This window comes from Genypterus blacodes, unplaced genomic scaffold (assembly GCF_046128005.1).
Source record: "Genypterus blacodes isolate CSIRO-AG114 ecotype Tasmania unplaced genomic scaffold, CSIRO-AGI_Gbla_v1 ptg000033l_1, whole genome shotgun sequence".
In the NCBI taxonomy this organism is placed as follows: Eukaryota; Metazoa; Chordata; class Actinopteri; order Ophidiiformes; family Ophidiidae; genus Genypterus; species Genypterus blacodes.
The window spans coordinates 2336984-2364667 of NW_027466846.1; the positions used below are offsets into that span (position 1 = coordinate 2336984).

The 27684-nt window shown below is 38.8% G+C and overlaps 2 protein-coding genes across 4 annotated transcripts in view; one reads left to right on the top strand and one right to left on the bottom strand.

Moving 5' to 3' along the window:
• Nucleotides 1–5899: 5899 nt before the first annotated feature.
• Nucleotides 5900–10131, bottom strand: gphb5 (glycoprotein hormone subunit beta 5). The gene is made up of 3 exons (XM_076146761.1): nucleotides 10103–10131; nucleotides 8389–8575; nucleotides 5900–6091 (listed from the first exon to the last, which is right to left on the bottom strand). Exons 1-3 carry the CDS (start codon nucleotides 10129–10131, stop codon nucleotides 5900–5902), a joined length of 408 nt encoding a protein of 135 aa, XP_076002876.1.
• An 11804-nt stretch (nucleotides 10132–21935) lies between these two features.
• syne2b (spectrin repeat containing, nuclear envelope 2b) overlaps nucleotides 21936–27684 on the top strand; it is a 71494-nt gene continuing 65745 nt past the window's right edge. For 2 of the 3 annotated variants that reach the window (XM_076146717.1, XM_076146718.1), the window contains exons 1-2: nucleotides 21937–22120; nucleotides 27465–27526. In XM_076146717.1, the coding sequence (XP_076002832.1) occupies nucleotides 22117–22120; nucleotides 27465–27526 (66 nt within the window). In that variant the 5' untranslated portion in view covers nucleotides 21937–22116. Of the gene's footprint in view, nucleotides 22121–27464; nucleotides 27527–27684 lie in introns of all 3 variants that reach the window. The other variant, XM_076146719.1, reaches the window with a different exon arrangement.

Genomic DNA, 27684 nt, shown 5'->3' on the forward strand with positions numbered 1-27684 from the left:
GAAAGGAAAATAACAAAAAAAATGTCAAAACTTCAGAGGATTGAATATGCCTTATCCGTTTGTGGAATTGATTATGTACGGTATCAGTTGCTCTGATGTTACTTTACGATGTTACTGCTTTTCTAGAGAGAGAGAGAGAGAGAGAGAGAGAGAGAGAGAGAGAGAGAGAGAGAGAGAGAGATCCCAAGGTCATTTTATTCCATTACAGTTTTCTTACATTGGGAAGTGAAGTTTGTCTTACATCTTTGCAGGGTTAATGCACTTATGTAAACCGTTTTCTACATGTGTTAAAACTGTGGAAATCACAGGTTCTCTGTGTGGGGATGAGTAATTACTTGTCACATTTTTTACTGCTTTATATTGGGATTATGTAATAACTAAACTCCTGTCTTTTATCTCCAGCAGAGTGTGAAGGCTTGCGTGAACAACCACAGCCCCTCACTGTTCACGATATTTAAAGATTTGTTATGATATGCTTACATTCTGAATCCAGTGGGTGATTTGTGCATCCAGGAAAATCTGTTCAAAACTAGTGGAGGGAATGTCTGCATACCTAAAGAACAAGTACTAGTAGTAAAATGTACTCAAGTAAGGGTGAAGGAGGAATGCTTTAATGTTTTTGTATGTATAACAAGATTATTGCAGAGGGCAAATTTGACAATAATAGAATATAAGGAGGGGAAATCTGAATCAACAACTACTCGCATAACTAAACAAATGAAGGGTAAAATTGATAGTACAGAAATACTCAAGTCAATACTAAATCAGGCACTTACGGTTCCCAGAGCTCAAAATATTGTACTTTTTACTGCTTTCCACCTAAAAGCGAGCAGGAAACTAATAAAATATGACTTCCAATTATTCTTTTTCATGGTTCCACTGTGGAAAAATGCTGTGTGTAGAACTTTCTGCCAACAAAGCAACTTCATCAATCAATCTTCACCCACACCGCCCCGTCATATTCTGTGTCAACCATAATAAAGGTTATAACGATCTCAAGCACTACCTTAGTCCCTGGAGAAATCATAACCCTGCTGTGGCTTTGACATGGGAGTCACTGCTGTTTTCCTTACTCCATCCGTCCCCACAGATCCTTTTCTCCACCCTTGCTTTCTGCAAGTGCGACTCTATAATTCATAGCTGCAGATGGAACCTGTCAGGCGGTGACAGCAGAAGGGGATCACCTGTCTTTAATCCCAAACTACAGTTCATTAGTGAGGTAGTATTGGCAAACTGACCCCATGTCACTGATCCATTGCACTGTAAATAGAGGGAGGAGAGGTCGGGGAAGCCTTAATATGTTGTTTTACATATATATTTTTATTTGATCTTATCGAAGTAAATGAATCTTATGAAGCCTTGTATGCATTGGATTATATGATTTATTTCAATAAATACAATTATCTTGAGTTTTGACAAAATGATTCAGAGACTAGGTAAACTGCTGCAAGAAGATGAGCACACAATAAAATATTTTTTTACTTTTTACCTTATATTATTTACCTATATTATTTACCTATTCAATTATTCATTATCATCCATCTATCATATTGTCTACTACTTAATCCAGGTCTGCCTCACGTAGGCAGCATGTGAAACAATGTAGCCCAGGTGTCCCTCTCCAGGTCCTCCTGAGCGATTCCAAGATATTCCCAGGTCAGATGGGATATACAAGTTCAAGTTCAAGTGAATATGTCATTTGCACAGTAAAACACAGGGTCATTCTGTACATTGAAATTCCTTGTGACATGGCAACAACAATAGCATATTGAAATGTTTGTGCAAAATGGAGTTTAAGTGCAGACCAGACGGAATAACAACAGAAAAAGATATACAGTATAAACTATTACAAATAAATATAAAGTGGCATGAGTGCTGCTACAGTATGATCCCTTCAGTGTATTCTGGGTCAGCCTTTGGTCTCCTCCCAGTTGGACATGCCTCCACCCCCCTGCGGTGAGCCACCCAGTGATATCAGTGATAATCCGTCCGTCACTGATTTTCCATGTTTATATTTTTTCACTGTGGCCTGCCAGCTTGCGGTTTGTATGTTGTAACCTGTTAACATGGGCGAGGAGCTCAGCACCGCTTCAGTGATGCATACACAGCCAGCGTGAAAAGTGACTTTTAACTCATGCAACGGTTGCATCCCACGTGCAATTATGGGAGTATGTGTGTTCTGCACTACCCACTACTGTTAGATATCTGTCATGAGACCAAAAGAAAATGGAAATAATGTACATTACTTTAACAATAAATCAGTGTAAGTCATGGTATTATTTGCACTACATGCCTACAGTCTACTCTGATATAAATTATCCTACCAATAAGTGTCACTTGTGTACATTGTGCTGATTGACGTATTGAGTATTGAAGCAATTAGCAACACAATTGACTCACTGCTTCAGAGGGCCTCATTTTTTACCATCACAACCTCCCACTTGGACACACACACACACACACACACACACACACACACACACACACACACACACACACACACACACACACACAGCTTGAGCAGGAAGTGGTAATGTCACTAATGATTAGGTCATTGGGTTACAGATTCCCCTGTCAGAGCTGTTGAAGATCTCAGAAATCCCTAGAAAACCACAAGCAAGACAGCTAAAGTTGTCCTTCTCTTAACCTCTCCATTTTCATCTTCTCTCTGGCCTCTATTTGCCTCTTCAATCCTCTAAAATCGCCACTAAGTAAGCCTGTTTTCCCCCTATGATTTTTTCCAGTATAAATGAGGTCTACGGTACTTCTATATCCTCTTCCCTAATTTATCTCCAAAATGTCTATCTACGAGGTTTTTCAATATCTGAGCAAAGTAAGGCATGATAAAGGCACGTTAACTAAAACTTCTTGGACAGCATTGTGTATCTGTCTATACATCCAAACCTCCTCCAACACACAACGCAACTGTAGACCCTCTGTGGTGGAGAGCAGCAAAGACAGCATTGTAGACTAGATCTCTGGATGCAACTCGTCTATGGGCCCCAATACTCATATGCAAGTGAGGGGCCCCAGAGAAGACAAGAGAGGGCTAAATAAGAAAGTAAGAGGACAGTGTGAGGAACAGTGGTTCAGCTGCTGTGCCCCATCCTGTGGTCTACTCATACTAGCAAGGCTAAAGTCTTTACTCTTTAGCAGCAAATCACAGTCTGAATATAGTGAGAATGTGTGGGTTTTAAAGATTGCAAGAGATCTGCTGTCTGACATTGGCCCCTTTGGTGGTTGTGTTGAAGTTTCCAGATATAAGCAGTGCAGTAGGATCTTTTGGTAAGGTTGAGAGATTGGTCATAAATAAAACCCTTTTGGATGCAACCAGCATTATCAAAAGTGTAGCAAAAAGTAGAGGCTTCATTTAGTGGCAAATCATTGTTACAGTCCAGTTGAAGGTGAAATGTTTTGGTGAGGCTTCCATTCCAATATACATGAGGCCAAAAACTAGACTTGACATGATACATGGACTTGAACACTCAACTTGACAAGCCTGTTACAAGACAAACAGGCCCAGGACAAGGGACTACTACATGAGGTAATGAGACACAGGTGACAACAATAAAGGGCGAGGCAGACGATCACAAGACATGAGTGACAGTACTTAACATAACGTGAGACAAGGACCAGACATTAAACACTGAACATGAACTAAAGTTAAACTATAACATGGCGAGACATGACATTTACTTGAGTTGGAACTTCTAAAAAAGCCTCAATCAATGGCTGCCTATACTTTTCCGTGCATTAAAGAGTTTACTTCAGTGTCATTAACTGTCCCTAACTGTATTGGCTTCAGAAGGGTGTCCAGTAAGTCACCCAGCTATTTCAGTTGGACAGATTTTTATCGGCAAGAACCACCAATTTAGAGCAGAATCAATATCGGATAAAGATCTATCTATACACTAACTGACACTATGTCGGTCAGAATGAACACATTCTCACTTAGTTGTACTCTTTTAAATGGCTTCCTGGTTAGAGAGTGTCCACTGACTGAAGGTCACAGGTTTGATTCTTTAAACAAAAAAAATTGTGAGTATTGATAGTATTATTTCGAAGGGACAAAATGGCTTCATTAAGGGTCGGCAATTGTTTCACACCCTCTTAAATATTATACAGTCCACTCACTCTGAAATCTCACCAGAGATTGTACTTTCCCTGGACGCTGAAAAAGCCTTTGACAGGGTAGAATGGGAATACTTATTTGCAGTATTTAAGCCATTTGGCTCCAGAAACGCTTACACTTGGTCTTCTCAAAAGTAGATCCCGAGCTGAAAAAGTGTGGGCACCCCTGCTGTACGCAGATGATTTGAACTGCTGATTGAACTGCTGCTGAGAAGGCATGATAACTTCTTAACATAGACCCATGGTGGTCAAAGTATTCAACAAATTTGATCTTGCTCACCCTAGTTAATGAAAGAATTATCCTGGTTGTGTGCCAGGCTCTTTATTTTTGTTTTATTGGTGTTTATTGGAATTTTTCATTGGATTTTATGAATATCATTTTGCAACTAAAAGCAAATTAAACCACTGAAATTGTTGAAAACTCAATAAATGAAATGAAAAATACCAACGTTGCTTTTTCAGAATAGAAAGAAAACCTTTCTAACTTTATGAGCTGATTTTTACTTTCTAACCCGAATAATGTAAACTATTATTTTGTAAAGGGTCCCTCAAAATAGCTTCTTAATAAATGCAGCAAAGAGGCAGAATATTTTACAGGTAAATAATAACTTTATTGTCAAATATAACAAGAACAGTTCTGAACAATAAAATTCACGTCACTGGACATTGAAAAATTAAACGATAGCTGAACAGAAAAAAACTGAAATTTTGTCAAACGTACCCAGAAAAATGTGTGCAAAATATGCAACCAGTACATCTGTTACAAGCTGAAATCGGTTGATAATATCAGCTTGTCAGTATATCAGTTAGACTCTAATTTTGACTGTGAATGGATCCAGAAACAGAGAAGAGAGAGTTGATACAATGGAGGATTGTTTTCTACCCTCTCTCTTTTCTCTGTTGTATATTCCAACATCTGTGAGTGTCTGGGCTCAAACAGTGGCCTGCGGCCCCTCAGTGACACATGAGGCAATGCACTGATTACATAAGATCTCTCCTTCAGAATAATGCCCATAACAACACTTAGTGTGGGATATTTTTCTGCCGTGCTCTCATCACTTACCAGCAGAAAATTTGGCTTTAGAGCTGAAGTTGGTTAATTAAGCGCTAACGAGTGGTCACATCATTACGCAACCATCAAAGATTAATTATTCGCTGTCAAATTACACCGGCTGCAATGGTCGAACTGATTGCTTGGATTATTATGGAATGTCCTCATAGCTGATAAAAGAAATTGCTAATCATGTTAATGTTTGTAGCATATTTAAAATAGATACTACTACTATTTAAAATAGATATAATAAGCATTACAGGTTTGTGTATGGAACAGCATTTTGCATTTACAGCATAACAGACAAGATTACAGTGTCAAAAGTTTTAAAATGATTAGAAATTCTCCAAACTCCATTCTGGAATTTCACAACCACATTAAAATTCCAAAAGCAAACCATGACACACATTCCTCCACATGAGAGATACTGTGTTGGATTTACATACCTGTCACATTTCTCAGGCAAAACAAACGCAGAATAATTTATCAAACAGGAAATAAATCCATTCCTTAGACTAGTTGCTCTGATAGATTATTCCCACTTATTTTAAGACTTTTAACTCATTAATACACATAATGACTCTACTCAGCATGCAAAAGTCTGCACTCTGCAGATACACAGCAGTCTGCTATCAATAACAGTGACTTAAATGGTTAATATTTGTGCTCACTCTCTCTCTCTGATTTTACAGATTACAATATGAAATCTTTATATTGTCACACAGATGTGATGCATTCAGTGGTGCTGGTCACACACACTCCACAGTCACATCTCAGAGCCACAGGGTACGTGTACGTTGGGTCGATGTTTGGCAGGCAGTTAGGCAGTGTCACTGTAACCTGGTGAGTCTTGTTGTAGGTGCAGACACGCTGGTAAGACTCAACGAAAGGAGGGTCCAGGACGGGCTTCTGAAGAGAAAAAATCTTATTTCCTGTGCTATATTTCTCAAACAAAAGTGATTAATAGAGGGTTGAGTCCATTTTAAACATCGCTTGTCATATCACATTTCACAAGGTGCAGATTTTTTGCCAGGAGAGGATATGTGACTCATACATATTTGGAAATTGCTGGCACGGCATTGCTATGGTGCGATACATCAGCCCAGGGTGATCATGTTGTCCTCTTGTTTCCCTTAAACAGGATAAAGTTATAATTTGCTCACTAAAGGATACATTACTTAATCATCAGCAAACAAGCAAACCTTTAGCTGACTTTCCTCGGCGCGTCGTTTTATTTCCTTGTCACCAAAGTGTGAAAAATAGAAAATGAGTATAAAATCAGAAATTCAAGCCATATTTCTGAAAACCACAGTCTGTGTCAGGAAACGCTTTGATATCATTTTTTTTCTGATTGGACAATCAAACCGTTTTTGAAAACAGATGGTAAAATTCATCTTTCAGTATTTGATTTGAAATGGAAATCCAATAGAGAGAAGATACGCAGACCTGAAATATTTTGATTTATGACAATGGATTTTCACAATAACCTATAGAGCTGTGCAAATACACATACAGTACAAACAATGTTTATGACTCACAATGGTTGTACAATTAAATTAATTTTAGAGATGTGTCTGATTTATAGAGAAACATGTATTCTTTCTACTGATTGGAGTTGCACATATTTTTATATTAATACTTGTAATACTCCAGAAGGAAGGCTTTCATTAGCTATTGTATCACAGACTCCTGTATCTGCAAGTTTAGGGATTTGACCCCTGACCTCCCTCAGTCTGTCCCTAAAGCAAGACACCGCGTTCTGACCTCCCTCTGAACAGAACAGACAAAATAATGAGTTTCCTCGTGGGGGATGAGGTGGATCGGAAAACAAAGCCTGAGCCTGCTGCCTGCTCACAGGCTGCAATAGTAAAGCCAGGAGAATCATGAACTTCCTTAAGGCTCATATCATTTTTGTAATCAGTATATAGCAACTTATGAGATCCAGCTGTCTATTTCATACAGAAGGTATTTGGAAAAAGAAACGACTACTGTTATTTCAATTTCTGCATCCCATGCTGCTTTCCATTCCTGCACGAGTGAACTCAATCTCATAACACTGTACTATTTGAATGCAACATTTACACTTCAGACTGCCATCATCATGTGACCATGATTACATCTCTGTGTGCTATTATAAACACAAATTGTATTTTTCTGCGGCATTAGATCACATGTCTATTTATTCATATATTTGTCTGTCTTGGGTATTTGTCAACTGAGCAGCTCAATCCCTGACTGGTCGACCTTGCACTGACCTCCCTGTGGAGAGAGGAAAGCAAGAACAAATTTTCTCCATGGGGAGAAGCCCATTTAGCTGCCTGCACACTGTAAAAAACACCCCTCTCCTGGTAACAAGCTTAATATTCTGTGAACCAGCCACATTTTCTCCAGTACAAAAATCTATTAACCACATATCTGATGTAATCCTGTTTATATTAGCAAAGAGATTAGGTCAAATCGCAATTATGACGATATCACTTAAAAATTGAAGGTAAGAATTGTTCAGGTCCGAGTCTGGTTTTCTCATAATACACATTTGTAAAATGACTGCATCCAATCCAATGTTTCTATTCAGCTACAGCGGAAAAACAGGCCGAACTAGACAGGAACGCATTAGGGCGTATGCATATCTCCGCCGAGGATCAACAAAACATTACCAGATCACTAGATCATACCAATTAGGAGATCACCTTGGGAAGATGCCTGAATTATTTTGCCGAGATCTATTTACTGTTGTTGGACAAATCAGTCAGAATGTCAAACACCCTATCTCATAGTTTAAAATGTCCTGAATTCAAATACAGATCTGGATCACTGTGTAGGTTTCTGGGGTTCCTCCCTGGAGCATGTCTAACAAGCCCACAAAGTTTCATGAAAATCAGTTCACAATTTATCAAGTAATCCTGCACATAAAAAACCAACATGGATGGAAACATAAGCTTTTTGGTGGAGGTAACTGGTATATTTTATTGTAAATCAAGCTCAATTACCTTCAAAAGTCAAATATTGTGCAGATTGTGATTTTTGGAAAGAGATGGAGATGGAAAACTAATATTGGATCAATATTTGCATTCTAGCTTGCGGTCTTTTTTGTTACGGTGTCATCTCCCTCTGTATCTACGTCTGAACCATCTCTTTAGATTTATTACACTGCTGCCCTGACTGTGCTGCTGTTCAGTAGTAACAGCTGCCTCTCAACAACTCACCTCCCAGGTCTCACAGCGCCCCCAGCAGGCATCGGTGGTGATGTGCAGACCCCCACAGCCGGGCTTCCTGGCCAGGAAGGTGAACTCCCGCACAGCACAGCCGATGAAGCGACCCAGGTTGACGGCAGAGGCCTCAGGTTGGACAGATATCCACAAAAGCAAACAGCATAGTAACAGCCAGGACCTGCTGGTACAGAGTGACATAAAAATATCACCAGAACCTTTAATGTGCCATTACTTTGATCCTTTTTTTTTTCATTTGAGCCTAAGTTCCAGATGCACCCAAGGCTCTGTGATCTGCTGAGTCTGTACTTGCTGACTTCTCACCATGCTCACCTGATTTGCACTCCTGAGACTTTCTCGTTAGGTGATGATGTCATTTTCTATTGAAGTTGTTTAATTTGGATTTCTATGAAAGTAGAACAAAATCCCTTCAGCATCATAGGCAGAAGTGGAGGAGTTGGAAGATTAAGGAATATGTCCGCTTTCAGACTTGAGGTTTGGAACTTCTGTAATGCTTCACCTCTATCTATGGTTCTGCTTCAGAGCCATGAATGAATACTTGAATACTCCAAAAGAAAGAACAGAAATAAAAAGAACAGCAGTGTCGTCATTGGTGTGGTCATTTGTCTTGCCCTTCTATTTGAAGGAAAAAGGCAACACCTGGAACATGTTAAGCATCAGATGACAATGACATTTCCTGTGGAGGATGTTTTAAAAACTGGGATAAAATCCATCCTGTCAGGTGGGAAGGAGATTTTTATATCTTAATAAATAACTGCAGCACATCTAAGTTTCGGCGTTAAACATACACATCACGTTTCTTATTCATTAATGAAATTGTCAGGGCACAGGATGGAGGATCTGTGGCTCAGAGTTCAGAGTGAGTGCTGAAAACCATTTTCAGACAAAGAACCAAGGTCATTTTACTTAAATGTCGTATAAGTTATTTCAATATCACATCAGTTTAGTTTCAGTTTAGCTATATGAGTTCAATTTTTAATTTCTTTTTGTTGACCATCACCATTTCTTTTTTTTTTAAATTCTATTAAGTTTTAGGGTTAGGGTCAGGGTTAGAGTTAGGGTTTAAAAAGGGAAGAACAAGACTCCCAAATGTCTGACAACAGAGCACAGAAATTATTATAAATAGTGGCAAAGCTATAATACATATTGAAAACCCTAAAGCATAATCATAAAAATACACAAAAAACATAAATACACCCTACCATAGAATATATTAAATCATCATCCCTCTTTAATGATACAGTATTCTCTTTCGGCTTTTCTTGTCTCCGTTTTCACAATTTCAACTTGAAATACATGTAAATGTAACACTCTCATCAACTTTTGAAAACGTTGCACTTTCAAGACTTCATGACTCAACTTTTAAGAGTAGGTGATTGATTTGAATAAGGAAGTATTTTGACCTAAAGTGAAAATTGTCTTTGAAAACCAGTCTAATATCTAAATCTAACATGTCCTGCTGTCTGCCTGAGCAGTTTTTCAGTATCAGACTCCACGTGTACCCTCAGTGTCAATCCTGATATTTCCCACTGACTTTGCAAGATGCAACAGATTTTCGATTCCAACCATTTTGATTTGATTTCAGTTTGTTTTGGACCTCTGCCCAGAGACCCTGATGTGACCTGCTGTAACTACATCAGAAAATACAACAAAACACGAGTCTGGATGCTCGGCCTTATTCCTTACTCACCACTGTGACCTTTTCCTCTGCAGGGTCATCTCAGCTGTGAGCAGATAAAGGTTGGTCACTGTGGAAACAGAGGTCAGACTAGACTACAGTGTAACCCTTTACAAACAGGAGGCTTCCCTTGGGGTTTTTAGTGCTCAGGCTAAGCATCCATCTCTAACATGAACCTCAGTTCCCCCTCAGTGTGTTTCACTCAGATCAGAACCACCTTTTTATCATCCTGCATCCTGCCAATCAGGCTCTAGTCTCTCTTTACCCCTGACTATGTGAATCCCTTTAGGCCCTCAAACCTGTCTCAGCCCATCGCTCTCAGCCACTGGCTTGTTCTCACGCCATTAGCTTGATTAGGGAAAGAGTCTGGCCTTTTGTTCATAGTCATCCGCACGGAAGAGGGGGAACAACATTGTCAAACAGAGGACCTGTGCCTGTTCTCACTCATCTGAGCCCAATTATTTGCTGCACACACAGACCTGAGCTCCTGTTCACACATGCACTCTACAATAATGAAACTCTTCATCTGCTCGTTATTCTTTCCACCCATTTTCTTTCCATTTCAGCTTTGAGCCTTTGGTTGCCAATAACATCACATGACACACACAGTAAATAAAGAAGTGCATTAATTTACATAGTGTGCTTACTGTAAGAGCAATTTCAAGGTACTTTGTTATCTCCCATTGTAAACTTTCCCCACTACATTTGACTTTATAGATTAGATATTGACATTACAACGTTATCTAAATGTAAGCAGAAGGAAACTGATTCACAGGATTGGAAGCTGCTATCACTTTTAAGTCTAATCTGAGGAAATGGAGGGCAACTTTACCTGTCTGTGGAGCAGTGGGAGGTCATTTGTATGTGCAACAGTAAGTAAGTTCCCGCATTTAAGTTTAAACAGGCTTTTTTTTCTGTAGTTCAGCACAAAAAAAACAGAAAACTGATAATGTATATTTAATGAAGCAAATCCTTTTACTTTATATGGAGCTGGACCTCCATTGCCATCCCGGAAACTGTTTCATGCAAAGATCTGGAGAATCTTGAGTGGAGATGAAAGAAAAATACCTCTTTATTTAAATTTAATTTGAGAACTTAGAAAGAAAAGATTTGTGGAGTTCTTAGATGAATAGACTATGTTAGACATTCCGTGGTTTTCTTTTTGATTGTTATTTTGCATGTGTTTGATCTGATTTTCCTCTCTGGTTTAACCTAAAATTTCCGTTTTGATTAGTAAAACAGGACGATATTTACACCTACCTTCATAACTTTTAAACTGTATGTCAGAGATTGCAAATTGTATTCCTATGGGTCTACCTGCATCCATTCCTGTGGGTCTATCTGCCCATTGCACCTTAATAGATTTTGCGCCATTCTTACACAAAAGTTTACATGTAGAATGTCTGGCAGTGGCAGCATATACGTTTTAATATTCATTCTTTTATATTCCTCAACCATTTTGTCACGGTGTTTCGCCATAATTGAGTGGTTGTGGCGCATTCATTAAAAACTGATATACACTATTGATTAATTGGTCTGTTGTAACCATACATGCATATTTGTGAAAAAATAATCAGTTGACCTGATGGTGGCATTATGATAGCGCCAGTTATTATATCACTTTGTCCATAACCTCTGAACCTGGCACCTTTTTCCTTCTAATCCTTGATATTTACACCTATTTTGAACGTGCTCTGATCCTTTCGTCAAATCCTGCAACATGACAAACTGACAAGACCATTCCACAGCTGAGAACAAGATATTTAGTTTGGTGTTTACTGCCTCCCTTATATGTGCACATCTACTTTGTCATTGGTCCAGCTGTTGTTTATCTACAGGCATTTGTGTGTGTGAGCGTGTGTGTGCTTTCAGTAGACATTGGTGTGGCATTTAGATTTTAATCTCCAGGCAAAAAAAGCATCTCGATTATGTATGTGACTGTACCTCAGACCTTTATGGTAAAAACAAATACGGGTACTTAGGGTATTTAAGTTAACACAAATTCATAAAATAGTGTGTGTCATCCTTATTTGAGCTTGATCACCCAATGACATTATCGGTTTTATCTCAAGCGGTTTAGAAGTTAAAGAGATCAGGTAATATAGGAGATCATGTAATATAATATAAACTATTCTTTTTCTTTTGTATCTTTATTGTAGTCCTTGATTTTATGGATTTTCATTACTGATCCTTTGCAGTGCTATAAGATGTATGTTGATTTCATTGATTTGTATTGACTTCAAATGAATAATTTGAGTTCTTTTTCTATTTTACCCACAGAAAGAAACTTGATAACTCATGTCATGTTTTCTAGGCTTAGAGCAGGATTCTGCACTTAGAGACGGGATTCCTTTTGTGAAATACATCACTCCTCACTGCAGACAATGACAGGAGGAGTAGGGGAAATGTGAAGAAGAGGGGGAATTGATTTAAGTGAGTAAGCAGCGCATCATGAAATTACTAGCATCAGAATCCCTGAGGGCAGTGTGCTGAAGAGCAGAGCTGCTCTCAAGTAGTTTGGGGGAATGAATCTTTAAAAGTAAAGTTACAAGTTAAAGCCAAGGAATTAAAGTTAGATTAGGCAAAATATGGGAGAGGATAAGCAGGGGCAGGCTCACATCCCTCTCACCCTCCTCACCCTTTCCTCCTCCCTGCTGTTAATATACAATGTGCATGGATATGGTTTCTGTGGGAATAACACACTGCGTGTAATTGGATAACGGTGATGATCACAAAAAGGTTTAATTGTAATCCAGTCCATGGGGAGTAAGACTGGACCTCCTCATAATGGACTGTTGCTGCTGGATTGTTTAAGGTTTACATTTGAGTACTGTAATGTTGGTATGTATTTTTCTGTGGACAAAGTACCTTAAATAGACGTATAAGGGTATGTTGAATGAACAAATATTGTGTAACTTAGCTGTGCTCCACCTCTCTTTTCCTCACCCCTGTGACCCCTGTGTGTGTGGATAACAAACTGAAGCATATAAGTGATTATTAAACAAATTACTATCACTGTAAACACTGTTGATCATCATTTATTTCACACAGCAGACACACATGTTGGGGGGAAATTGTCTTCTCACGGTTCTCTGTGTCTGTTTGGGCAGGAATCACTGATGTGTTGGAAACAGCATTTGATTGTCTTCAACCTCGTGTAACTGATGTGTTTGCAAGCCCATCACATCACATATTATATCATTTCATAATGAAATAGGACTTTAATAAATATAACTTAAAAAGCTCACACACGGCCACTCACGTTTGTACAAAGAACAACTCAAAATAGCTGAGCTCCCTTAACTTCAACCTGCGGCCAATCTGACTAACGTGGTTGTATACTGCCCTCTGCTGCTAGTAAGTAGTATTAATAATTTTCAAGGATCACTGAATGCACCATTGGCTTTGCTGAGCATAAACATACTGTATATATTTTTAGTTTTATGTTATCATTTTAAGCAATCTTTAAATACGATTCATTATTTTCATCATCATTAATTTTTTGCATTTTTGTCGTACAATTACAAACAACCCTAATGTTACATACCCAAAGATGAATAAGATACTAAAATATGAATACAATTACATAAGATTTGAAAAATAATGAATGTGTCAGCGAAAAGTTTTCATATTCTGAAGATATGAAAGATGTAAGTAAGTTGTGAAGACAAGAACTTCCTACAGCTTAGCAACGCTTTTGATATTGATATTTATAGATATTATACAGCTCCAGCCCCAATGGCCCGATTATACGGTCAATTATTTTCTGACACTAATAACACTGCTGAAAGTAATAACGGCCTGAGCAACTTGACTGTTGGCTGCTGTAATAGATAGCTAAGCTACCTTGTATCACAACAACAACAGTTAGTAGCTTCTTGACTGCATTCCTAGTTAGCTACAAACTAGAGTTGCAGGAAAACAATAAAAACGTGAGCATTTTAAACTGAAACCCGACGCCAAAGCACAATATCACACAATACGTCCCGTTCCCCTTATCCCATTTCACAGTAAATGGAAATTCAGTTTAACTTTAACTCTGAATAGGCTGATACGTTCAACTCTGTTGCCATTGTTTAAGCTAGCACAGAGGAAGGTAATGGGACTATTTTTCTAAGTGGGAGTACTGTGTAAAATAACTAATTGTGCTGCTATGTAGCTCTATAATCGTACATATTATATGGCTACAATATACAGTATCTATCTATCTATCTATCTATCTATCTATCTATCTATCTATCTATCTATCTATCTATCTATCTATCTATCTATCTATCTATCTATCTATCTATCTATCTAGCAATATTGTCATCCCTCTTCACGAACACGTTTTTTTAAATTGAACTTGCCCCATGTCTGCTTATCATATTGAGGTTCTCTACTTTGTTTCACTCATGACTGCTGATATCTTCACAGATTGTTAATTAAATGTTAAAACATTCTTGCAATTGTGTTTACTTTAGATTAAAAATAGCTTTGGCTCATTAAATAATCGCTCTCCAAACTCTCTCTCTCTCAACTCAACATATCTCTTTGGTGTAAAATGATGATCAGTTCTTTAAATGAGGTGAAGGTGCTGAATTCCAGCGATATCACAGTGTCTCTCTGGATTACATTTGAAATGAAAACTGTATCTCACTAGTTATAGCTGGACCTTTAGCCCAGGAGGGACAGCCAGTGCCAAATTGGTGGAGGGGGTGCGTGTGTGTGTTTGTGTGTGTGTATGTGTACATGTGAGACTGTTTTCTATTTTTAGCCCTCCAGTGAGTTTGCTGCTTGGTCTCAGCATGGCTCTGGCTTCTCCAATGTCAGTCCGGCCTGACCTGCAGCTCTGAGGACCTCGGTGCTTAGAAACAAACTTCAATCTTTCATCTGAAACAAACACCCGGCAGGATCTGTTCATCCAGAGTCCACGTATTTGACAGAACCTGCAGCTGCACCCTGCAACTCCATCTACCTTTCCTACATGTAAGTGAATATTATACATTTATCATATACTGGAGTTTGTTTTGTTGCTGTATTTGTGTGCTGGTTGACCAAATCCTGTTTCTTTGCGTGTTATATTTTTTAAAATTACAATCAGACAAAGCATGGATTCTTCTTAGCTCACTATTGGACCTGTTGGTCAAGCGGCTTGTTATCTGCTTTATAAAAAAAGTCGTGTGGTTCTCAAGGACTAATTCTGTGTCTCAGAGCTGATCTGAAAGGAGAGACGTCCACCGCTTCTATTTTTGGCCTCTGAAGCTTCATCACAGAGACACTATCTGACATTCCTGCACTCACAATTTGTACAACTGGCTTTGGCTTTAAATGAGTCAAAACAAATGTTTGTATTTGTAAGTAATGAACTAAATGTTGTATCAGACCATTCAGAATTAAATCAGAAAGTGCTCCACGTAGAATAATAAACCGTGAAACAGGAAGTTAAATACATCTAAGTATGTAATAAGTAATTTGCAGATACAAAGTTTTATTTACAGAAACCAATGATTTCTACGTTGCATTACATGTATTTCCTAAATCTCAAAATTTCAAAATCAGACTCAGTATGTCTGAATCATGTGATTGTATCCATAAATCAGATTGTAAATGACTGCACTCAGCACCATCTCTGACCCAGATTGATGTTTGTGTTGTGTTTGCATTAAAACAAAAGCAGAGGTTGCCTCGCCCGTTTGTTATTGTCACAGGTGCTGCAGGGTGTGTCGATGAACATTCTCAGGTTTTTTACTAAGCCTCTGTAATAAATCAACAGTAAGTGTTGCTTAACCAGTCAGACAGAAATCACCTGATGAAAATTCACAGGACGATGAAGAGTTGCCCTTTGAGTGAGGATCAGGAGAGGAAGATGTTAAGATATAAACACAATCATTAGACTTAACGATCCAAACGTGTCATCAATACATATAGACAAAATATCCATAGTTGTTTGTAGCAGATGAAAACAGAACGTAAAGAAGTCTTTTGACAGAGAAATGGAAAAATGCGTTGTGCTACAGAGGTAAAGCAAATACAAGGATCTTAACAGACAACAGCAACAGTTTAAGAAATATGGAAGGAAAGAAAATGTAAATAAGGAAGAACAGAGGGAAGGAATCAACCAAGCAAGGAAAGGAGGGAACAAACAGACAAAAACAAAGGAAAGCAGAAGGGAAGTAGGAGAGTGAGAAAGGATACATAAAGACAGGGATGCTGGGAAAAGGAATGGAAAAATTAAAGAAATAATGGAAGAAAGCAATGGAGCTACATTGGAAAGAAAGAAAGAAAAGGTAGAAGGAAAATGGGAAGAATGTAAAGAAAACTGAGATAGAAGGATGAAAGACAACAAAACTCTCTCTGTAGGTGTGTGTGCCAGACACTGCTCACTTCAGCAGCTGATATGAAGCCTGAGGATAGCTCAGATTACAAGCAATAGTTGAACACCCATACACACACACACATACACACACTTCCCAGTGTAGTTTTATTTCTGTATGCCCACATGCTCACATTAACGTTGGAGGGCAGCGTTCATTGTGTTTTTAGAAGTCACGTGCATGTTGTGTCTCTGTGAAGGTTGCTGAGCTCAAGAGGACAAACTTTGGCCAAACACTATTTAGGAACAGTCAGGTGACAATTTATGGTTTTGTTTTCGTGAACCAAATGGAAAACCCAATATTGATTGTGAGTTTTGGTTTGTACAAGGTAGCTGCTGTGTTATGAAACTATGAAAATGGGCACCCCATTTATTTAAATGCAATAATTCTGAAACATCTACTTAACGTAAAATATTTGATATTGCAAATATGGTTTGCAAATTTACAATGGTGTAGCACACAAATCTGCAGCATCTACTCATACCAGATTGCATTTTGTGTTTTTGTTGTGTGTTTATGTTTTGTTGTTGTTTCTTTCCATATTATCTCCATCAATCCATTGCTTTCTTCCACTAATGTGAACATTTTCATAACAACAAGAAAAGAAAGTCAGCATGATTGTTGTTTGTTTAATAGAGTCGTCTTCTCAGCAGTGCCTTGTGTTGAGACATTACTGTACATGTAAAATGGGCAAAAAATTCCGTTTGCTTTGTACAAAAACATAGGGAAACTGCAGCTGACCAAGTGATTTTGGTCAAATCTTCACGCAACTGTTCCTGAGCTGCTGTAGAGTTCCTACCCTAAAACTGTTGAGGAACTACATTTCTTTGTTTTACAGTAGTTTCTTGGTTGCTGGCAATATTTTTGTCGTGTGAAATTGCCTAAACATGGATCTGAATTTAAGACATGAGAGAATTTGATCATGGAAACAGGCTCTTTTCATTTAACTTTTTCTCTCTTCCATCGCTCCTATTTCTTCTTTTCCCTGACAGTTTAACTAAATTGTATGTTTTTAATTTTTTGTACTTGAGTATATGTTGCTGCTAAGCGGTTATGTAAATGTAATTTAAGTAAACATGGACATTCTGTGACCTTTATCTATCAAATCCTCTTTGTTTATGTTTACTGTGAAAATCAGATGGGACACGACTGAACTGTCATTGTGAATTAAATCAACTGGTACAGAAGGTGAACACAAACACTGGCTCTTACTAATACGTGACCTCTTCTGACATATTGGCGAGGTCTTGTTCTATTTCCGTTGTGTAATTTTGGCTTCTCTCACCTGTCCACTCTCCAAAGCTGTCAGTCATTTTTGTGAGCGGCCAACATAAAGGACCAAATCAAAGGCACCTTCCTGTTTCTACAGTATGATTTGTTTCAACAGGCACAAGTAAAAAAAAAAAAAATGTTTAAAGGCCACATTTTTTCACTGCAATTAGTTATATCCCAGGGCCAGACGAACAAGATAAAACAGAACCCATACGCTTCTATACACATTCTTGCCTATTTATTCTTGACATGGAGCTCAATGGGGCTAAATAATCTTACCAGACTGAACCTCTAACTAAGCAAAAGCTGGCTTTCCCAACTAAACTCTGGCCACTCAACTTCTGCCTGTCAGCATACCTGGCAGGGCTTGTAAAGTTCTTTGACACACTGTATGTTATATTGTGCCATATGAATAAAGTTGATATACATCCTGTGGGCAGCAGCCCTGCAGTCTCTCTAGAAGCAGCATGAGCCATTAATGAAGCCTCCCTCCACTGTCACACCCTCCTGAAAAGCCTGCTCTGTTATGATTGGTCAACTGCATCAGGTCTGAGGTAATCAAACAGAGAATTCCTGATAACAACCTCTGACCTTTCCTGAAGTGAGAATCTGTGCTGCTATCCTCATTTGTTTGATTAATCATGTTGAGATGCAAGCAATTTCTCACACACACACACACACACACACACACACACACACACACACCAGTCCCTCCCCTCCTGGTGACAAGAGGCCCACCATCTACATTACATTACATTACGGTCATTTAGCAGACACTTTTATCCAAAGCGACTTACATTACATTACATTACATTACATTACCACCCATTACAGAGGGGGGAGCAGTTGGGGGTTCGGTGCCTTGCTCAGGGGCACCTCGGCAGGGACTCGAACCGGCTACCCTCCGGTTCCCAAGCGGAAGCCCTACCAACTGAGCTGCTGTCTGCCACATCTAAACAGGGCATGCCAAAAAACTTAAGTTTACACAGTTAGTTTCCAACATGATCTACAACAAAACATGGTGGGATGAAGTATACTGCAGCCTTCAGTGAGTAACATCTGTCTAAGATCACACAAAGACACACTACAAGCCACCATAATATTTAAAATGCAATCAAATCCTTAACCCTGCAGTGATAATGATGTGGATTACATTTAAAGCTGACACTTTTTCTTCTTTTTCTGTGTTATGCAGAGCAGTGCCATGCTGTCAGCAGTCTGTGGATGAGACAGAAAGCATGGCGTCAGACTTCTACTCCAGAGATGATGTGGTGGAGAGGGGGTCTATCCCTCTGGACATTGACAATGTCCTCATGCTGCTGCAGGGTCAGTGTTTACTTCAAAATGTATTTATTTCCACAAAGAGTTTACAGAGGTGGTTAAAGGTCTTGGTACCGTTTAGAAAAAAACCTAAAGAAAATACAATTTTCTTTGAATTAGGTTGAAACGTACAAAAGTCGTTGGCATTATTTATACCATATTTGATAGAGGTGACTTTGTTATTAATTTACGATGTAACATATTATTTAAGATAATATATTAAGTGAGAATGGCATTGACAAAATGATGTATACCCCTTAGAAGTGATAAGAAATACATCATTGTGACATTTCAAGCAGACTATTTTCGTTAATTAGTACAACAGGTGTCTTCAATCAAACAATTAGTCTTTCAGCCCTAATGGCGAAAAGTTCTGCCTGTGCTCTTTGGTATCAATGTGTGCACCACACTGAACATGGACAAGAGAAAGAGAAGAATGGAGTTGTTTTAGAAGATAAGGAAGAAAATAATTGCCCCAGAATTGTCAAGGTGAAGACTATAAGAGCATTTCTAATTAATTTGATGTTCCTGTGACCATGGTTACTGCTATTATCAGGAAGTTTAAGGGCCATGGTACTGTAGCCAATCTCCCTGGTTGTGGCTGCAAGAGGAACATTGACCCCAGGTTTAACAGATATATAGACGAATGGTGGCAAAAGAAGCAAAGATGACTTCAAAACACACAAGTTGACCTCTAAGATTAAGTTACAGTACAAGTGTGGGGTTGCACCATCCATCACTTTTCTGACAAAAAGTGGGCTCCTTATCCTTTGGACAGATTGAACTAAATGACACATCAGCTGTATGTTTTAAAAGAACACCATCCCTCCTGTGAAACATGGTACAAAGGCGTTATGGGGTTGCTTTGCTGCGTCTTGAATCCGAGCAGGGCACAGTGAAATCAGAAGATTACCCAGGCATTCTGGAGCCAAACATACTGTCCAGTGTCAACGCTTTCTCTCAGTCGCAGATCAGGGCTCCTCCACCAGGACAATGTCCTTGAGAATGGAACAAATGAGCTCAGAAGTCTCATTCAGAGCAACAGAGCGAGCTTGATTGCAGCGATTGCCTCAAATGGTGAGCTCCAAAATATTACGGTCCAAATAATTTCCAGGCCATTTTCATTTGTTTATTATTAAAACAATATTTTAAATGAAACTCAAATCAAAAGTAAAGTGTCAGTTGTTAAATATAGAATAAGGAATGATCGATGCCAAATACTATAATCAGTTTCAACTTTTGTCAATGTTTGTATTGGAACAGTAGTTTGGTAGTAATAGTTTAGCCACATCCATATATGCACTTCAAAGAACACAGGGAAGGAGAGATACTTTTCAGGTAAATTGAGCTGAAGGTTAGAGTTCATGCAAGTGTAAAAGAAAAATCTCACTTACTGCAGCAATGTAACAACCAGTAAGGTTATCTGTCTCACTCATGGGGGGGGGATGGGAAGGATTACCTCATCTCTCCACTGCTGGCTCTGTCCACCTACAGGTTGTCCACACTTTTTCTGAGGTCATGTTCAATCTGCTGAAACTGAAACCATCTTTTTTTCATGAGTCATAGTGCAAAGAATCATCCTGAGTGAGAGCACAAGGGTGTGGAGAATAAAGCGTGACAGAGAAATGCTGCTCAGCTGTCTCTCATGGCATTTCTTAACATTTCTGTACTCAACAACACTCACAACTGTGCTAAACTGGATTTGTTATCCGATCTTGTGTTCTCTGCCTGCATGATATTTACAATCGTTGATGAATATTGCAAATTAAGTCTACTACTACCTACATATTACTTTTACACTGTCTGCATGTTTCTATGCTGAACTGGCTCTGAGCATTTTTGTTGTTATTGACCAGTCTCCCATTTCCATTAATGCTGGTTGGAAAGCAGTATTTCCGTGAATCAGCTAATTTCAAACCTATATGACTTCCATCTATTTTTTAATTTTTGTTATGCAATACCTGTATGCAACCACCAATCAGCATCCAGCTTAACTCCTCTCAAGTGAATTCCACAAAGACTGCTAGAACACGTTGCTTCAGTCTCTCGGTCATGCAAATTTGCCCTGTACAACGTCAGAAAAACCAGACCTGTCTGAGTGCGCAGCTGGTCCAGGCTCTTGTCATCACGCTTTGACTACTGTGACTGCAAAGCCTTACTGGCAGGTCTACCACCATGTGCATTTAAACTGTTTCAAATGATCCAGACTGTGGCAGCTTCTCTTGTCTTCAGCCAACCCAAAGCTGCACACAACGCTTCAGTGTCCATATCCCTCCATTGGCTCCCAGTCACTGTTTGCATCAAGCTCATCTCCTTGATGTTCACTCCAATGGCCTAGGAGTGTCTTGGGTTTACCAGGTAGGGCTGCCACTGAGAGCGAAATCTGTGCTACGTTGCTTAGCGTGCTGCCTGTATACCCAGACCAGAATAAGTAGTGGAAAAGGGATGGCTAACGTATCAGCACAGACATCTCTGCAGACATTCATACAGTTATTGCATCATCAGCTGGTTGTAATAACATAAACAAAACATCACAACTCTTCAACTTCTGGAAACATTTTTGGAAAAAACATTGTAGTCTAATGGAATCTGAAGATAGCAGTTGGGTCGACCACACTGAGACCCCTTTGGAGTGGTCTGGGTCTGGACTATGATTAGAAGAGGGGGGTGGCTGTGGCCCTTTAAAAGTACTTTGGTGGTTCCTTGAGGTGAAATATGAAATTTGAGTTAACCTTTAATGAGCAATGCGCTTTTGCTGAATAAGGTGCCCATGATGCAGCAGGAGCTCTAGCTTGTTGCTGTTCTTGTTTGGGCAAGTCTGAAGCCTCTGTGAGACAGATTTGAAAGAGGCGGAGCTGAGCTGAACCTACCTGCTTCTCTGCAGGCTGGAAGCGCAACCTGGTCAGACCAGAATTACTAACAAATCAGTTTATGTCTCTCTAACCATGGATCTGCAGCGCTCTGTTGTAGTTCTGGAAAATGTATTTAAAGGAGAAGGAAGTTTGGTTCAAACTGCTCTGCATTAGAGTTTCTTGTTCTGGAAATATTCTCTGCTGATTCATCATTCATCATTCCAACATGGGTGAGTTTTTTTCTCCGTCTTCACAGTAGTATCATGTATCTACATAAGATGGCGTATTACATAGTTGCAGTGGAGATACAGCAATGTTTTCTAGGTAACTGATTTTGCATTCTGTGCATTTGTTAGAGACAAATGTAAGATTGATCTATATTTAAAGTATTGAGTTAAACTGAAACCCATATTCGATCGAAATTTGTCATTAGGATCAAACATGGCTATTGTTTGATGTTTCTGGTTTACATTTTGTGTGTACTTTAATCTAAAACTACAGTTTTCTAATTTCTCGCCAATTACACTTGAGGCTGTATATATTTGTAGATGTATGTTTAATGATATATCACCTATTCTCCAGGGATATAGGAAATAGGTGCTAACTGCTTATTAGTGGGTCAGTTGGTTTTATTTGATTTGCAGTCAGTTGTTTTGTTCCCTGTTATGTTACGTAAGTAGAGTGCAGTAATTATGGATCAAAACACTAAGTGAGAGTTTGGCTGCCATCCAGTGATTCACTTGCAAAAACAATATCACAACAATTGCTCATCCAAGGTTTAACCCTTGTAAATCCACCATTGTCACTGGCTCTTAGATGTTAAATGTTGTTGTACTGAGCTCAGCCTTTCATTCAGCATCAAATACAATAAATATACAGTGTTGATATATACACACCATCATGAAAATGATGCACTTTTTACTGAAAGTTCAGCCTCTAGGGTCAAAAAGTTTTGTTTTACAGAACAGTTAGGTGCTTTAACATGCATAACTTAATAAGCAAATTTATATTGATCAAAATGAATGAATATATTCAGTAAAAACTCTTTTTAGAGGCATATTCAAAACTTAAAATGCTTTTTGTCTTGTGTTGCTGTTGTATGCATTTATATAAGGTATTCTCATGGTATTTGCATACAAGGTGAGGTTATGGTCCACTGCCAACCACAAACCTATAGCAGTGCAGTGGAGAGGAGAGGGGAGGAGTTTATACAAAACAGATTATTCGCACTTTCAGGGGCAGCAGAGTACGCTACAAACAATTAACTACAGTAATTGTTTACGTAAACTACTCAAGCATCCATTGCAGGGTTTTGGGGGTAATCTATATTCTATATTCTTCTCTTCATGTAGAATGTGAATGGTTGTGTTGAGATGTTTGTAGTCCACACCAGCAGTGTTATGTTTTCTGGGATGACTCAGATAAACATTCATCTTCATAAAGCTTTATTCTCATTCTTTGGCTTTGTCCTTACGCTCAACCTCCTTGTGCTCTGCCTTCAATCCATTTACGCATTGTACTTCAAAGGCTCATTTTCTTGCAATCTCTTTCCAGTGTTATGTTCCTCAAAGCTCAAACATCCTGCCATGCTCCTCCTTTTCCTTCATGGGTGAAATACCTATCCTTGTAACTTGTTGGGAAGCATAACGAAACCTACGTCATATCTTGTATATCCCAGGCTACTCTCAATCACATTATCTCATTTAAGTTTTCCTTTATCACTGCTGATTTCATCCCACTGGAACTCCAAATATCCATTGAAAAAGTGATTAGAGCAACGCTGTCACAGATAAGGTTGTAGATTTGTGTATACATGTTTTGATTCAAGTTTAGTAGAGCAATGCCCTTGAAATATTTGTTCCTGGCAGTATCTTGTACACACATTAGTGTCTGGTTCTCCATGCCAATACACTCTATTATTTTTGGTTGTAACATCTTCTGCTTTCTTACCATCCATACTGTAAGGCTCAACTCTTTTCTTTGCAGTCAGTGTTGATGGCAGCTCTTGTGCAGGTAGCAAACAAACTTTGAACAGCAGAGACATGATCAAACTGCCTGGACATGTTGGTTGTTCTGTTTTCTGCTCTTTTCCCTCGAATCGATCCTTTTCCTCTATCCAACTCACGACATCATTGATCCTTTTGGCCACCATTGGGTCTTGTACCTTCTGCTGTTCTGCTCTGCCCCTTTGGTATTCTCTCTCACAATATCAACTCTCTTTCCACCTTTAAATCCCGTCTCAAAACACACCTTTTCAAACTGGCTTATCTGGTCTGATGATGTTCTTATACCTTTATATTTTGATACATTGTTGCTTGTTTTTGCTGTGTCATGTAAGGTGTCCTTGAGTGCTTTGAAAGACATCCATTTCCTCCCACACTCAACAGTTGCTATAGTTTCTGGATAAAACAGTTTCAAGGGGAAAAGGTTGAAACTAATTGGTTTTTAGATGTCATTAGACTCAAAATAAAAATATGGATAATGTGTCTTCCTCTAGTGAAAGTATACATTTCTGCCTACGAGTCCAAAAAGTAAAGGGCATCTAGTGATCCATGAAATGACTGCTTCATTAATGAGACTAGGGGTCCTGGGGGCACATTTGTTGTCGTGAGAGGTCTTTAAACTGCCAGGGATGCAAAATATTGTGTTGCCATAATAGTTCTGTTTAGCAGAGTATTCATTAACACTTTCTTTTCTTTTGTGTTACCACTGTTACCTATGATAAAATGGACCAGAGTTACCTGCTCTGCGCCCTGTGTCTATCTCTCTCTCTCTATGTATACAATGAGTACCACAAGGTTTAGACCTTGGTGAAGCGCAATGCATGCAGGCTCTTCATAAGGTGTCTGCCTGACTGAGGAAATAGCAATTACAGATCAACTCCGCACACAAAGAATTAATTATTGAAGACCTCTGGAACTTATGAAAGATCACCCTGGGAGATTTAAGGCCATTCGAAAAACATTTAAACTAAGCATGTGACAAGATCAAGGCTATGAATCAATTGAAAAATCAATATATAATATATTTATGGCCAAATGCTTCCCTGGGAGAGCACATTGAACTAATTAAAGAGTCGAAGAGGGGAGAGTAATACATTTATTTAATTGAATGTAATGTTGCTGCACTGTGATCTATCACAATAGAATTTTATCTGATCTAACCTGTCTCTGTCGCTTTTTCTCTGTGTGATCAAACTGTCTTCCACGAGTACCACACAGTTTCTCCCTCCTTATCCCATGAGCTAAATGTCTGGCACCATTTCCTGTCCTGCAGCCATGATAAATCCTTTGAACTGTGAATTTTAATGAATCCCCATTCCCTCCTCCAACATTTTTGCGGTCATACATAAGGATGATTTACCAGAAGCACAATGAATGAAATAAGACAACAAGCAATAAATTCCATGAAAACAGAGATTTCACATGATATCATGAAGCAGTATGGAAAAATAATTGAAAATGTATGGGAAAAGGTCTTAGAAGTATATTTGCGACCTGTAAGTACTAATGGTGTTACATCTGAGCTCCTTTTCTGATTGTTGGGGTAGCAGAGATGTATTAATAGAGGCTACATGACAACTAAAATAGTAGCCCTGTCAAACCCTAATTAAAGCACCATGGTTGTGGTGGGGTTTGTTTAAAGAGGTTTTGGCAAATCCTCAAGTGTGTTGCGGCTCTCCAATTTCTACAACTACTTTTTTACTAAAATGTGCATTGTACATCTGGATGTAAAACATCTCAGAGGGTCTAATGGAAAGCAGCCACTCCCCACCTTCTCCGTTTGTGGGATCAGATTCGCTTTAATGAGGAAAAGCCCCTCTGATGCTGTGACTCGGATGTCCTATTAAGATTAGACTGAAGTTGTATTGAGGCCAGGGGTGACCTGCTGCTAAACACATTAAGGAAGTAAATAGACAGTATAACATCCCTTCATGCATCCCACAGCCTGAAAAGCAGACAGACAGACCAAAGGACGACTGAAGCTCAGAATGGAGGATGTCTGGTACCTTACTAGCTGATAGTCTCTTCATAGATTTAGAGAGGAACTTAGATTGAAAAGCAAGAAAGGTATATAGCTATTATGATATTTGCGGTGTTATTCGACTGGATGTGTTGTTTCAAAAGCTCTGGCTGTGACTCTCATTGAGTCAGAATTGAAGATGGAGATTGAGAACTGGATTATATGTGAGACTCTTCATACTGTGGATGACCTGAATGACTTTTTAGAGGTCTTTAATGGTGAGTGATGCCTGTTGTTTATAACTGGTCGAAACAAATTTGAGTGATGATGCAGTTTGTAGCTTAACAACTTTACAACCAGGGTGCTCACCGCTGTTCCATTGTAATTATGGCTTGTTCAAGCAACGTATTGTTTACTTCTCAACCTTAAAATAGAAATTATCAATATATTTTTGGTTGAACAGGGTCACATGTATGGTGTTTCTGTAAATTTGGCAGATAGGCAGCTAATATCAAGGTGCTGAAGATGATGCCTGCAATTTAGCTGTACTAAATTGTTTAACAGATCTAAACAGTAAAAGCGCAAAATGTTATATTGACAAATGCAAAGAAAGACATCAGATGACAGAGCTATGTGCCGTCTCTTTGCCTTGCAAGAGGTTTGGGCCAGGCTCTGTCAATAATAATTATGTACTAATGACCCTATCAATCACTCCTTCATATAGTTCATACAGTGTCTTATCAACAACACTTGAACACTTGAACCATGGTTGACATGCTGAGTGAGCCTCCCTATACCTCAAGTTGTATCTATGTGTGTCTCTTCTTGTTTAGGCAATGCACAGACTGAATGGCTTTGTTTGTAAGAATGAATGCAATGGATGCTTTTCCAATCTTTTCCACCAAAAGCTTGTGTTTTCAGTTAATGACCTGCAATTTAAAGATAAATCCATTTGTAGATTTAAACATTTGCATCACTTCACACGTAGTTGCCATGTGTCACCTGAAGTCTTGATGAGATGAGATGTCTAAATGACTTTCTTTTGTCAAGTTTGACAGCTTGAAGCCCAGTTTAACCTGTCTCTTGTTGATCACTGAGGTGTGTTATGTCCTCAGGGCTGTACGAATGCACACTGACTTTGTGAAACTGCGCTGCTGTGTACCTGTGTACCTGGCTGAACCCAGGGGTTCTCATTTTTTGTTTACTTATACTTAGATAGAGCACCATTCTGGCTAGAAAGTAATAATCTCAGATTTTGTTACAGCAGCCAGTATTGATTGATAATTTATACATATCACATTCTTCTGCTGATTCAGCAAATCCTCCTGGTTCTCCCTGAAATGTGAATTATTTTGCACGTACAGTTAAGTAAGCAAAAATTTGCAACATCACCAATCGGTGGAAGCCAGTCAAGGTCTGGTGTGTATCTGGAGCCAGGCAGAGACACAACCATGCAGTATAAAAATAGCATCTCCAGATTTGAGTGTGTATGACTCAGTGAAAATGATTCAGTATCAGAGAATGAGCTTAATGCCCAATTTACTGTGATTTACTGTTAGCATGTGTGCAGATGTATGATTAACTTGTCTTTTGTGTTTTATCTTTTAACAGTGGAACACGAGCAAATCCAGAAGAGGACCTTTACCAACTGGGTCAATGCTCAGCTAGCAAAGGTGAGTCATGGCTCTGACCTTTGACCTCTGTATCTCCAGTTGCCTGTAATGTTGCTGTACTGTTATCCTCACTATGAGCCTCAAAAAGCACAACTACATATGTCTACGAATACATGTAAAGGATGCCTCAAAGTTATACAGGTTCTTGCTTTATTTCT

What these genes read in the sequence shown, in the direction of transcription:
- gphb5 (XM_076146761.1), bottom strand. Translation starts at nt 10,131, where the DNA reads ATGACCCTGCAGAGGAAAAGGTCACAGTG. An exon ending in CAGAGGAAAAGGTCACAGTG is followed by an intron (nt 8,576 to 10,102) that starts GTGAGTAAGGAA and finishes ACTCTGTACCAG; the next exon opens with CAGGTCCTGGCTGTTACTAT. An exon ending in GGCGCTGTGAGACCTGGGAG is followed by an intron (nt 6,092 to 8,388) that starts GTGAGTTGTTGA and finishes TTTTCTCTTCAG; the next exon opens with AAGCCCGTCCTGGACCCTCC.